Source organism: Nicotiana attenuata, chromosome 4, assembly GCF_001879085.1.
Source record: "Nicotiana attenuata strain UT chromosome 4, NIATTr2, whole genome shotgun sequence".
NCBI classification, from domain to species: Eukaryota; Viridiplantae; Streptophyta; class Magnoliopsida; order Solanales; family Solanaceae; genus Nicotiana; species Nicotiana attenuata.
The window spans coordinates 7,838,683-7,852,441 of NC_031992.1; the positions used below are offsets into that span (position 1 = coordinate 7,838,683).

General features: G+C 35.0%; 3 protein-coding genes across 3 annotated transcripts; all 3 read right to left on the reverse strand.

Moving 5' to 3' along the window:
- Window positions 3,693-6,232, reverse strand: LOC109225126 (serpin-ZX-like). Its single transcript, XM_019389711.1, has 2 exons — window positions 5,728-6,232; window positions 3,693-4,140 (listed from the first exon to the last, which is right to left on the reverse strand). The coding sequence occupies exons 1-2, from the start codon at window positions 6,148-6,150 to the stop codon at window positions 3,730-3,732; spliced, it is 834 nt and encodes a 277-aa protein (XP_019245256.1). The 5' UTR covers window positions 6,151-6,232; the 3' UTR covers window positions 3,693-3,729.
- LOC109224928 (serpin-ZX-like) lies at window positions 8,604-11,098 on the reverse strand. The gene is made up of 2 exons (XM_019389498.1): window positions 10,466-11,098; window positions 8,604-9,550 (listed from the first exon to the last, which is right to left on the reverse strand). The coding sequence occupies exons 1-2, from the start codon at window positions 10,859-10,861 to the stop codon at window positions 8,864-8,866; spliced, it is 1,083 nt and encodes a 360-aa protein (XP_019245043.1). The 5' UTR covers window positions 10,862-11,098; the 3' UTR covers window positions 8,604-8,863.
- Window positions 11,204-13,520, reverse strand: LOC109224927 (serpin-ZX-like). The gene is made up of 2 exons (XM_019389497.1): window positions 12,885-13,520; window positions 11,204-12,264 (listed from the first exon to the last, which is right to left on the reverse strand). Exons 1-2 carry the CDS (start codon window positions 13,275-13,277, stop codon window positions 11,485-11,487), a joined length of 1,173 nt encoding a protein of 390 aa, XP_019245042.1. The 5' UTR covers window positions 13,278-13,520; the 3' UTR covers window positions 11,204-11,484.

The following is a 13,759-nucleotide window of genomic DNA, read 5'->3' on the forward strand; positions in this document are numbered from 1 at the left end:
ATATGAATCTCCTTTTGAAGAAGTATGTTTGGAAAATGGCATTATTCACCAAACAACTGCCCCTTACTCTCCACAATCTAACGGAATTGCGGAGAGAAAGAATCGAATGTTGAAAGAGATGATGAATGCGTTGTTGATAAGTTCTGGTTTACCACAGAACTTGTGGGGGGAAGCTATACTTACAGCTAACCGAATAATCAACCGTGTACCTCATAGTAAAACACAGTCCATTCCCTATGAAAAATGGAAAGGAAGGAAGCCCAGCTTGAAATACTTCAAAGTGTGGGGGTGTTTAGCTAAGGTACAAGTTCCTAAACCTAAAAGGGTTAAGATAGGTCCAAAAACGGTTGATTGTGTATTTATTGGATATGTAACCAATAGCAAGGCATATCGTTTTCTGGTTCATAAGTCAGAAAATCCTGAGATTCACGTTAATACGATAATAGAATCAGATAATGCTGAATTCTTTGAAACTATTTATCCGTATAAAAAGGAAAGTGAAGTGACCTACCAAAAGTCAAAACGACCTCGGGAGGAAATAACAGATGGTATGCCTAATGAGGAAAATCCGAGAAGAAGTAAACGTCAACGGACATCTACTTCATTCGGTCCAGATTTTCTGACTTTCCTACTAGAAAATGAGCCTTGTACCTTCAAGGAAGCAATGTCTTCCTCAGAAGCACAATATTGGAAAGAAGCTGTCAATAGTGAAATAGAATCCATGTTGAGCAACCATACCTGGGAATTGGTTGATCTTCCTCCAGGTAACAAAACATTGGGTTCTAAATGGATTTTCAAGAAGAAAATGAAAGATGATGGTACTATTGACAAATACAAGGCAAGACTTGTTGTCAAAGGATTTAGACAGCGAGAAGGTCTTGACTATTTTGACACATACTCGTCGGTAACAAGAATTACATCCATTCGGATGTTAATAGCGTTAGCCGCCTTGTATGGTCTTCAAATCCATCAAATGGATGTAAAAACAGCCTTCTTAAATGGTGATCTAGAGGAAGAAATTTACATGAACCAGCCCGAAGGGTTTGTGGTTTCGAGAAAAGAAAAGAAGGTGTGTCGACTTGTTAAGTCCCTTTATGGACTAAAACAAGCACCCAAGCAATGGCATGCGAAATTTGACCAAACAATGTTGTCAAATGGCTCTTTCTGATTATGTCTGGCCCTTCCTGGATCTTGATCACAGTATATTGTCGAATGGCTTTAAGATTAATGAATGTGATAAATGTGTTTACATTAAGAACGTTCCAAATCATATAGTCATTGTTTGCTTATATGTTGATGATATGCTAATAATGAGCAAAGACATTGCCGACATTCAAGCTACTAAGCGCATGCTTGCTAGTAAGTTTGATATGAAAGACTTAGGAGTTGCCGATGTAATTCTAGGAATTAAAATCCAGAGGACTCCTCAGGGTCTAGCTTTGTCTCAATCACATTACGTGAAAATGGTACTTGAAAAATTCAAACACTTGGAATTTAGAAGTGCAAGAAATCCAATTGACTTAAATCACCATCTTATAAAGAATAAAGGTGAAAGTACGTCTCAATTGGAGTATGCTCGTGTGTTGGGAAGCTTAATGTACATCATGAACTGTACACGACCTGATATAGCTTGTGCAATAAGTAAACTTAGTCGATTCACAAGTAATCCAAACAAACATCACTGGGTGGCAATGAAACGAGTTCTGGGATATTTGGAATATACCCAAGACTACGCTTTGCACTACAATAAATATCATGCGGTTATCGAAGGACATAGTGATGCAAATTGGATAACCGGCTCAACAGAAACAAAGTCCACAAGTGGATATGTTTTTACTGTTGGTGGAGGAGCAGTATCTTGGAAGTCTTCCAAACAAACGTGCATCGCTCGCTCTACAATGGAATCAGAGTTTATAGCTTTGGATAAAGCCGGTGAAGAAGCTGAATGGCTTCGAAATTTCTTAGAAGACATTCCGTTCTGGCCAAAACCTTTGGCTCCTATTTGCATACATTGCGATAGTGAGGCTGCAATAGGACGGGCAGGGAACGTTATGTATAACGGAAAGTCTCGTCATATACGACGAAGACATAACACCGTTAGACAACTACTTTCTAGTGGAATTATCACTATTGATTATGTAAGATCAAAGGATAATGTGGCGGATCCGCTTACAAAAGGCTTAACTAGAGAGGGAGTTGAGAAATCATCTAAGGGAATGGGACTATGGCCGAGGACAAGTCAACATGGCGGTAACTCTACCTAGAATTTTGGATGTTCCAAGATTTAGGTTCAAGGAGCTCAAACAAAGTTGTGATTGATCGGTTCAACATTGTCAAAGTAAAATCTTTGGTCCCTTCTCGTGATGAAGACAATGTTCAGTAACAAGGATAGAACTTTACACGTTCTTTAATGATTACCTAAGTTTGATGTGGTACTTATCAAATAGTGTCAATCTAAAGGATTACACGTTTAGGAATCACCTATGTAAGTGTGAAGTGGAATCCGCTTCAATGAGAATTCTGTAAGGCCAATTCTCTACGCACTTATGAAACCAGGTGGTGTTCATGGCTGAAACGAACACAACAATGAGAACCAAAAGACGGTTAAGGATTGGTTGTGTGACAAATGGTTGTCTAGGTATACACTAAAGTTCGACGGTTCAAAGATATCAAATCTACCGATTGACCGAGTATATCCGACATATGTTCACTACGGAAAGTTCAAAGGGAAACCTACTTATCCAGATGCAATTAATCCTTACTTGCAAATCACATAGCTTTCATCTATGATCATTCTTGTTACAGCCATTCCCATTCATGTGGGGGATTGTTGGACTTTAAAGCATTGGGCTTCAAAGACTTTAAGCATTGGGTTTTAAAGTCTAAGAGTGTGAATTGGAAATGGTGGGAAATAAAATGGAGGGAAATGAAAATTTGAATGAAGTGAGCTTTTGTCTTGAACTTTGTCCCTCATTGGTGAAGGACAACTACATTTGTGTGTATATATATAGAATCACTTCTTAAAACTCTTAAAAGGAGTTGAAGAGAATGAACCCTCGCGCCGTCGTCGTCGATCGCTCGGCTCGGCTTCGGATTTGGATTTGGATTTGGATTTGGATTTGTCAAATGATCGATCGATAAGATTATTTTTGGACAAAATTTATTTAATTAATTACTTAATAATTAATTAAATGTCAGTTAGTTAGACGCTGTCCGGGCGTGACCGCGGTAGGACCGCGCCAGAACACTGCTGCAGATTCAGAAGGCCATTCTGGCCGCGGTCCTAGCGTAACCGCGGCAGGACGCGTAAACTTCTGAACAGACACCTTTTCCAGAACAAACATCACACCTCTTCCAATAATTGCCTATAAATTCTGAGGCATGGCTTCGTTTTTAACACACTGAAAAAATTACAAAACTTTCTTTTTTCTGAAAATACTGCATTCTAATTCGCAGTCTCTCTCTCTCAAATTTGTAAGTGTGATTTTGCTCCGTTTTTTGAGTTCGTTGGTATCCTGCAGTTTGTATTGCCACTGTTGCAGGAAGGTTTATTCCGTTTCATCCTGGGAGGATTTAATCCATTACCTTGGCAACGTGTGAGGGGGTTAAAATTCTTTAAGGACGCACAAGCAAATTGTGGACTCGGAATATTTCTTTTTCTTTACTGTTTTCCAGTTTCTTTTATTCTTCTAACAGGTTTTTGATTTTGTGTTTTAACATAGTAGCGGATTACAGATGATGATTTAAGAAATCAGGTTCTGAAGTCATTTTCTCCCATATAGTTGATAAGCCGTCATTGGCATCAGGGAGAATAAAATACATGCAAAAGCGACGATTGTCATTGCCATATTTATAAGGAAGTCCCAACACTTTAAAGCCATCATAGGCTGCTGCTACTGTGGACAATCTATTCTTAGTCATAAAGGGTGCTTTAATAGATGTTCCATTGAGGAGATAGAACTCATAGTCTTTTGTTTCTGAAGCGTTGAACTTCTTTACCCATTCTCCTTTGAAATATAGTGCATTGGCCAATATGAGCCTAGTCATGTTGTGTACTGCACCAGGAGGAAGAATCTCTTTGATGAGACCATTAGTTTTCTCTTCAGCCCACTTATTGACTTCTTTGGCAACTTCATCAGGCTTAAATTATAAGTTAAAACAAACAGGGAACATAACATCAGACCAGGCTACTAGACGGATATAGGTGATATTCAAAAAAAAAAAAAAAGTTGCTTTATGTTGGTTAGTATCTTAAACTCCAGCCGTTCCCGATTTGAACCTTTTCGCTTTTCGAGTTTCAAACTATGTAAATTTTGATCAACATTTTGAAATGCATTTTTTCATCTTATGTATGAAAAAATTTACAACTTTGAATATCTAACTTTTAACTTTAAAATATTGAGTTAATCTAATCCAATATAGCTTTAAAGATTAGTCAAAGTGACTTTTGAAAAGCGAAAAGCTCCACAAATGGAGCAGAGTGAGTAGCATTATGTTGGAAAAGCACAATAAAGAAAGTCCATTATTCAGATGGACACTAAATTATATACCAAAGTCATTTTTCTTCCGTTTGTAACAACAAAGTCACTTAACTATGCTAATAGCACTCAGAAGTCACTTAACTAAATATCTCAAATTTTTGATCGCCAAAAAATACCTATTTTAGCCTCTAAATTATCAACTTTTACCTTCTTCTTTTTTTAGCTTTTTAATATAAGAATTTTTCTCTTTTTAATTTATATTATGGACTTACCTTAGAAAAAAAAATTTATTTATAAATTAAAAAATTAAAATATTATTTAAGCATATATAATATTAGAATAATAAAATATTGAGCATAGTAGAAAGTTAACTAAAATTTGTTCGTAACAATAATTTTGATATTAACAAAAAAAAAACCAAAAAATTATTTACAATTGAGAATGAAAGAAAATAAAAATTTTAAAATATACGTACTATAGAAAATAATTATTTAACATAAAGGTATCTTTGTAATAGACATTACATATTCTTGAATATTATGCTCAATTATATTATTATTTCGACATTATATATGCGAGAAAAATATTTTTTTTATATATTATATTTAAATAAAATATTTTTGTTCTATAGGTAAGTCCATAATGTTCATTAAAAGGAGAAAAATTCATAATATTAAAAAAGTACAAAAACCAAAAGATTAAAAACCAATAAATATATCTATGTTCTTACTAATTTGAAAAGATTTAGCATGCCTCATAAATACTTTGTTAGCATATACTATATGCAAAATGGTTTATCATCTTTGGGATTTTTATAGCCAGCCAGATTCAATATTAATTTTTTCTAGCCGGTATACATAAATTATTACTCCCTCCGTTTCATATTAAATGAGTTACTTTACTTTTTAATCTGTTCCAAAATAAATGACACATTTCTAAATTTGGAAATAATTCAACTTTAAACTCCTCATTTTACCCATTTTACCCTTAATGAGAAGCTTTTATAATTACACAAAAGTCATGGCCCCACAAAGCCTTACCCCTTAAGCTTTTAAGACCACAAATTTAAAAAGTCTTTCTTTTTTTCCTTAAACTCCGTGCCGAGTCAAACTACCTCGTTTAATTTGAAACGGAGGGAGTATATATTTACTATACAAAAATTATACATATCTATTTGGGTTAATTCTCCTTTATCGGTTATCTTTAAACTAAAATCTTTATTAACGAGTGAACGGCTAAGACTAACCTTGTTCTGAAAATCAACATAAGCCGAAGCAGCCTTGTAAACATTGTCCATAATCTGTTTGAAAGAATGCTTGAAAGACAGAGTTCGATCAACCCAAGCCCCATTAGCAACGGACAAACGAGGACCTCCCCTTGGGCTGCCATCGACTAAGACATTAGCAACGAGCCAAGAAGAAAGAGAATTGACTTCTTCAATGGAGTTGAGGTTGAAAAAAGACAACAGTTGTTCCATCGTCTGGCCTTTGGAGCCAGTAGGAATGAGACCAAGAACTATTTGAATTGAGAGTGGTGAAAATACCATGTTAGAATCAATGCCTTTAAATTCGCTGCTGAATACATGCTTCGCGAGCATCAAAGGAATATCGCTCTGCTTTTTAACCGATTCCCGGAGACTCATATTGCTAAAATATTGACAGAAATCCATATTGCAGATTGGAGATGATTAAAATTCTGATGAGTGAAATTAAACTAGAGAAGAGAGTTGAGACTCCTTATATAGAGGTTAGGGTTTGTGTTAATCCCGTTTCGAAGGAAAAGTAATACTGTAGTACGCTAATTATAGTACCATAATTACGCTTGCTTAACTACTCTAATTAAAAAGGTTAGGACTTAATTGCGTTTACCAGACGCAGGCTCGATTACTGCCTCTGATTTTCCGATTTGCTTAGTCATTCTCATCTTTATTTATTGTTTATTCATGAAAATATATTTTCCATGATTCTAATTGTTAGGGTAAGTTTCACAGATGGTTATAATTATGACTTCTTTTTACTAAAATCATATAATATTTGTTTTCTTACATAAAAATCATAAAGCTCTGACACTCATACAAAAATAACACCAATTTTTTGGTATATTTTTATTTTCAGCCTAATAGATAATAACCCAATTAAAATAGGAGAAATATATTTTTTAGCCGCTCTAAAAATAATAGCCGATACTATATATATATATATATATATATATATATATATATATGTGTGTGTGTGTGTGTGTGTGTGTGTGTGTGTGTTATACATATTTTATATTTTTTTAGACTAACGAATGCAATTATCAGCGGACCGATTAATTTTGTATTTTTTCCTTAAAATAGGAATGACCCAACCAGACTCAATATCCATATACATAAATTAGATAATACCAAAAGTGAAGTAAATTGAAGAAAATTATAGTTGAAAGTGTTGCTAATGCGGTCATTAGTTGCTTTCTAAATATGAAACCAGGGGCAGCTCGACATAATATGGGGCCTAAGGCGAAAATAAAAAGTGAGGTCTTAAATTTTTTTTAATTGTTATTTACTCTTAAAATTTATACTAAAGAAGTTATAATGAGTTTTAATTATTGCCAATGTCTAACCTATTTGTTTAATCTTTCTTGTGTTTTATCATATTGAACTTTATTGATTTAGTTTTTCAAAAAAAATTCAACTGAGGCAACTCATATAGAAATTATTAATGGTAATTGAATTAACACCTTTTACCTGATTGAGTTTGTCAATTAGAGTATTCTTCAACTTATACAATTTCTCTTAGCATTTTTAGTTTTAAATATAAGTTGAAACAAATAATACTGTAATTATAACTACTATGTTTCAAGAGTCATTCAATGTTAAGGACGAATTTTAATAGTTACTTATTAAAGTAGCTTGAAAAATATCTACAAAGGCACTCAAAGAATTAAGAAAAATTATTCTAAACTAACATTTGTAAGGCGATCGATTTAAGTTGGGACGAATTAAAGACGGGAAATAACTAGCAACTACAATTTAAGAGTTGTAAAACTTTTACCTATAACTATTTGAACCAAATGATTTAAAAATTCTATCAATAGTGCATAATTATTAAATATTATATATATAATTTATAGATTTTAGGGGTAAAAATAGCACGGGCTAGCCAGTTTTCGGACTGGTCATTCAAAAATAGCCAGCGTTTGCAAAGTCATTGAAAAATAGCCACTATTTTGCTGCAACAGGGACCGGTCCAACATAATATACTGGAGATCGGTGCACCTGTGTATGAACTTCCAGCATATTATGCTGGAACTCCAACACGCGGAAAGTTCCAGCATAATATAGTGGAGATTGGAGCACCTGTGTATGAACTTCCAGCATATTATACTGGACCAGTATATTATACTGGAACTCCAGTATATTATGCTGGAGTTCCAATATACTTACGCTGGAACTCCATTATAATATGCTGGAATTCCAGTATACTTATGCTGGAACTCCATTATAATATACTGGAGTTCCAGTATACTTATGCTGGAACTCCAGTATATTATGCTGGAGTATTTTCCGGATTTTGAACAGTATTTTCGTTCAGATTTATCTTTACATGAAAAGTGGTTAAATTTATATTACTTTTGAAATTGTGCTATTTTTGAATGACCACTTATAAATCTGACTATTTTTGAATTTCTCCCATTTTAGGGGCCTAAGCCGGCCCCGTATGAAACAAAGATAACGGTGGTATATATTCGCACAGTAAGATTTGATGATTATTCCATGCAATAAACTTTGCAATTTTCACCGAAAACAGGCTTTAACTCCAAGTTTTAACGCCAGTTCCAACATTGAAGCCTTTACAGGCTTCTGAAATGATAATTCATGCGAAAAAAGAGTCATCCCTTGAATGATTACTACAAAATGAGATGTAATAACACCAAACTTGAATTGCCTCAGTGGGTGACACATTTCAAAAAGATGCCTATAGACTCTAAAGAACATCTTTTAAATATTAAAATTTTGGTGTTCGTTTTACATGGTTCACTAAAACACTTACTATTAATTATTTTACAATTGTTCTTTTATTCAAAGTGGAAAGCAAAAGGTACATTTTTTTCTTTAGTAGTTTATGGTATTGAGCCGTGGAATCCACACAATTCACGCAGGAACTTCATTAATAGCAAGGACAAATACTAGAAGATTTATAAACAACAAGGTTATGAATGAACCTAATAGTATAACGGAAGATAAAATTGAGTGAGTAATTTCATATGGTAGAAGGGTAGACTTAGAGGGTGTTTGGCTAAGCTTATAAGCTGGTCAAACTGGCTTATAAGCACTTTTTGGCTTATCTACGCGTTTAGTAAAATTAAAAGTGAAACAAAGTCTTCTCTAATCAGAATCTTCTCTAATCAGAAAGAGAAACAAAGTCTACCTCCTTTCTTGCCGTCCTTCCCTTATTAATCATAGCAGCAGTTGCAGCTGCAGCTTCCGTTCCCTCTTCATTTACCTCAATAAAGGACTTGTGGAAAACTTTATCAACAAACAAGTCTTGATCGTAATCCACCATTTCAGTGAGACCACTAATAAAAGGTGCTGTAACACCAACTCCTTTTAGAACCTCTGAAGCTTCAATCCCAAAACATATCTTGAACTTAGGGACAAGAAATTTGCCCACTTTAACTCTGTCTAATGGAATATGTTGATTTAAGAATCCAGGTTCCGAACTAATTTTGTCCAGTAAAGCTGGTAATCCATCGCGGGCATTTGGAAGAAATAAATACATACTGAAACATCGCTTTCGATCATAGCCTTGTTCATAAGGAAGCTTTAATACTTTAAAACCATCAAAGTATTGCTTCTTTTGGCTGGTCATGAAGGGCGCTTGAACAGATCCTTCGTTGAGGAGATGGAACTCATCGTCTTTTGTATCTGAAGCATTGAACTTCTCATACCATGCTCCTTTGAAATATAATGCATTGGCCAAGATGAGCGATGTTCTGTAGTCGACTGCACCGGGAGGAAGAATCTCTTTGATGAGACAATTTGTTTTCTCTTCAGTCCACTTATTGACTTCAGCACGAGCCTCATCAGCCTTGATAAAAAATTAGAACAAACAGCGAATATAAATCAGCAAGCTACTACCTACTAGCAGATATAGTTTACATTAAAAGACAAAAAAATATGCTTTATACTGCATACTAGATTCGCCAACTCAATTTATGAACTAGTATGTAACATCTTTTCTTGATCTTCCTATCATCAGTGGCGGACCAAAGATTTTATATAAGTAGGTTCAGATTGATATGATGATAGGCGAAAATAAAATCAACATTAGGCATAGAAAGCAAGATTTGCTAGCTACTCTATTTTTAATGTCAAGCGGATCGGATTCAATTGTTATTATATATAAAAGTTTCTTCTGTTTTAGATGATATTTATATCTACATACCCTACAATTTTGCGACGAAGCGAGTTTATATGAAGCCTCTTGACACCGTGTAGGTCCGCCCCTACCTATCCATTGATGAATGTCTAAAGTCTAATATAAGCAAGGGCCGCGTCTGTATCTAAATAAGATTCCCGTATATTACTTACTAATTTGAAAAGATTCTGTCAACAAACATGCTGATCAGCATTTTTTTCAGCATCAAAATTTTGCTCTAAACATTACATCCCGTGGCGAAGCCAGGAATTTCCTCGAGGATGTTCAAACTTGAAAGAAGTGGAAAAAAATTCCGACAAAGGGCGTTCAATATATGTTATATACCTCTAAAACCTAATATTTTACCTAATATATGCAGTGTAATTTTTCGATCAATTGACCACCCTTTAAGACATGTAGCTTCGCCCCTGATTACATCGCGTTAAATCCGTACCTCTATGATAAAAAGGGAAAAGTTAAGGTAATCTGAAATCTTAATATTCGAAAGGCAAATTCTTTTGTGATGTACTTATCTAAAGTTAAGATGTTAAAAATAGATGATTTGATTATCAGCGCAGGACTAACCTTGTGCAGAAAATCAACAGAACTGTAACCAGCCTTATAAACATTGTCCATAATCTGTTTGAAAGAAGGCTTAAAAGAGAGAGTTTTGTCAATCCAAACGCCATGAGCAACGGACAAACGAGGACCTCCATAGGGGCTGCCATCGGCAAAGATATCAGTGATGACCCGAGAAGAAACATAGTTAAGTTCTTCAATGGAGTTGAACTTGAGAAAAGACAACAGTTGGTCCAATGAACGACCTTTTGAGCCAGCAGCAATCATACCAAGAACTTTTTGAATAGAGAGTGGGGATAATACCATGTTGGCATTGGGCTGACGAAGTTTGCTGAAGAAGACATGTTTTGCAAGCATCAAAGAAACATCCGTTTGCTTTAAGATTGATCTATAGAAATCCATATTGTCAAAAATACTATATTCTTGGTGAGTAAAAACTTGGAGATGCTCGGGTTTTTCTTTTTTATGTCTTTTGAGATAATCGGATTCTTGACATACAAGTTGCTAGCCTACTTTAATTAGGTTTGTGTTAATAGTGTTCGATCATAATTAGATTTTTTTTTTATCCTTTTCTTGGAGGAAAAGTAACTCAATTGTACATTACCTTATATATGAGTAGTTAGCCATAAAAATTAGGGAACCTTTATATATATATTACTAATAAAATAAAGTTAATAAAAAGAAAACAAAAAGGTTGTGGTACAATACAATATTTCATTACGCTAATATAAAGCACAAATAAAATTATATAAGATGCCAGAGATATATGAATTAAGGTTTCATCATAAGGGTACAACAACAACAACAATGACAAAAAAAAAAAGTGTAATCCTACAAGTGAGGTCTGGGAGGATCCTACCTTCAAGAAGGCAGAGGCTGTTTCCGGAAGATACGTAGCACCACTCAACTTAGTCCTAACAGATGATAAATATACAATTCTCTGCAAATATAACACTCCTCTCACAATGCTAATATAAAGCTTTCTATCGTCCATGCTATAATTTGAATTCAGACATTCACCTAGGTTAACCAGCTAGAGGATTCATTACACTGCCAATGAATAACACCGCACCAGTAGATTCGTCTCTTATAAGGAATAGGAATGGATGGTCCGCAACAAAATCCATTTCCTTCTCAATAATCAAGGACATGGTCATTATTACAGTAGCGGTAACAGCTGCAGCTTCGGTTCCTTCCTCATTTACCTCAATGAAAGACTTGTGAAAAACCTGTGAAACAGACAGGTTCTGAGGCATAGGAGAATCAACCATCTCAGTGAGGCCACCACCACAAAAAGGCAACGTGAGGCCGAGTCCCTTTAGAATGTTGGAAGCTTCAAATCCAAAAGTTATTTTGAATTTAGGGATAAGAAAGTTGCGCGCTCGAACTTTTCCATATGGAACATGGTTATTTAAAAATCCAGGTTCTAAGCTGATTTTTTCCAATAAAGAAGGTAATCCATCATGGGCATCTGGGAGAATGAAATACATGAAGAAGCGACGCGTGTCTGTGCCTTGTTTATAAGGAAGCCTTAATACTTTAAAGCCATCAAACGCTGCTATGTACTGCTTCTTCTTGGTAGTCATAAATGGTGCTCGAATAGACCCTCCATTGAGGAGATGGAATTCATGGTCTTTCGTCTCTGAAGCAGTGAACTTCTCATTCCATTCTCCCTTGAAATATAGTGCATTGGCCAAAATCAGCCTTGTCATGTTGTTCACTGCATCACGAGGAAGAATCTCTTTGATAAGACCATTTGTCTCCATTTTAGCCCACTGATTGACTTGATCGGCAACCTCAGCAGCCTTAATCAATTTTAAAGACAAACAGGTAATGCTAGAATTAGCACATATATGCCTTCAGCCAATTTTTTTTTCTCTTTAAAATATAGCCAACAAAGGGCAATTGCAGTAATAAACTGATCACAGTACAAGGAAGGGGTAAGTAAGATCAGAGTTGGCTGTTTTACATGTTAGTTAAGCAATGATTGGGATTGGGTATAGATATGCACAAGTGAGGCCGAGCTGAGCTTAAGAAATTAAGCACATACCTGTATCTAGTTAAGCTTAGAACAATTTAGGCTTATCTACTGAAGAAGCTTACTATCACTCAATAAAATGGCCAATTAGTCACTACCCTACTGCATTCTTGGTTGCTTATCAAATTAGATTCTTTCAACTGTCCTAATTGTCTGATACTTTCCACTCTTTTAAGTCAGATTGGTCAAGCAATCAATCAAATAATCAATTACGCGTCAATAATCCAATATTAATTGCAAATATCTGCCCTCATCTCATATGATAGTGTTTCGAGGATTATGATGTGAATAGTAAATATGGTTATGATAGTTCACAAACCAATTTTAAACAGTCAGCACGAAAAAGTAATAAGAATTCAATGAAACAAATTAAATAAAAGGACTAACCTTGTTCTGAAAATCAACAGAGTCTAAAGCAGCCTTGTAAACATTATCCACAACCTGCTTGAAAGAAGGCTTAAGAGGGAGTGTTTGGTCGATCCAAACACCATTAGCAACAGACAAACGAGGACCTCCATTGGGGCTGCCATCAACAAAGACGATATTGACAAGATGAGAATAAAGAGAGTTGAGTTCATCAATGGATTTGGACTTGAGGAAACAGAGCAGCTGATCCTTAGTTGGTCCTTTACAGCCGGCAGCAATAAGGCCAAGTACTATTTGAATTGAGAGAGGAGACAACACAAGGTTGGTATCGCCTTTAACCTCTTTGGACAAAATGTGCTTAGCTAGCATGAAAGAAACATCCGTCTGGTTGTTGATTGACTCCCTGAGATCCATAGTTGCGTGCGAAGGAGAGGCAAGAATTTATATATTATACTGTTACTTATATATTAACAGGTCGGGTTTTGAAAGGAGAAATGCCGATCGAATAAAGAAATGCACGTTTATAAGAAATATTCTCTAAATATCACATTCATACGCAAGAAGAAATCAATGAAAGGAACACGTAGCATTGTCTTTCCACAACAAAATCAATATTATATTCTGCACGAAGTTCAGTACACGAGTGATTTTATTTTATGTTTCACACAATTTATACATTTTTTTTATCTCATATTTGTGAACCCATCTTTTATATATGTGGGTCCATAAAATTTTGGAATCACACGATTGTGACATTTTTCTTCAGTACACCTATTATCTAATTGTAATGACGCGGAAGGGAAGCTATTAGATGGAAACAACAACGAAATGACACGGAAAAGGCAAGCAGAGGATGTCCACCTGGCATTGACTTCGGAGTTATCGACCTGTTGTTT

Bases quoted from the DNA above. Each gene is read 5' to 3' on its own strand.
- LOC109224928 (XM_019389498.1), bottom strand. From the start codon at position 10,861: ATGGATTTCTATAGATCAATCTTAAAGCAAACGGATGTTTCTTTGATG. The intron at 9,551-10,465 runs GTTAGTCCTGCG...TTTTTTATCAAG, and splicing joins CTGTTGATTTTCTGCACAAG to GCTGATGAGGCTCGTGCTGA.
- LOC109225126 (XM_019389711.1), bottom strand. From the start codon at position 6,150: ATGGATTTCTGTCAATATTTTAGCAATATGAGTCTCCGGGAATCGGTT. The intron at 4,141-5,727 runs GTTAGTCTTAGC...TTATAATTTAAG, and splicing joins ATGTTGATTTTCAGAACAAG to CCTGATGAAGTTGCCAAAGA.
- LOC109224927 (XM_019389497.1), bottom strand. From the start codon at position 13,277: ATGGATCTCAGGGAGTCAATCAACAACCAGACGGATGTTTCTTTCATG. The intron at 12,265-12,884 runs GTTAGTCCTTTT...AAATTGATTAAG, and splicing joins CTGTTGATTTTCAGAACAAG to GCTGCTGAGGTTGCCGATCA.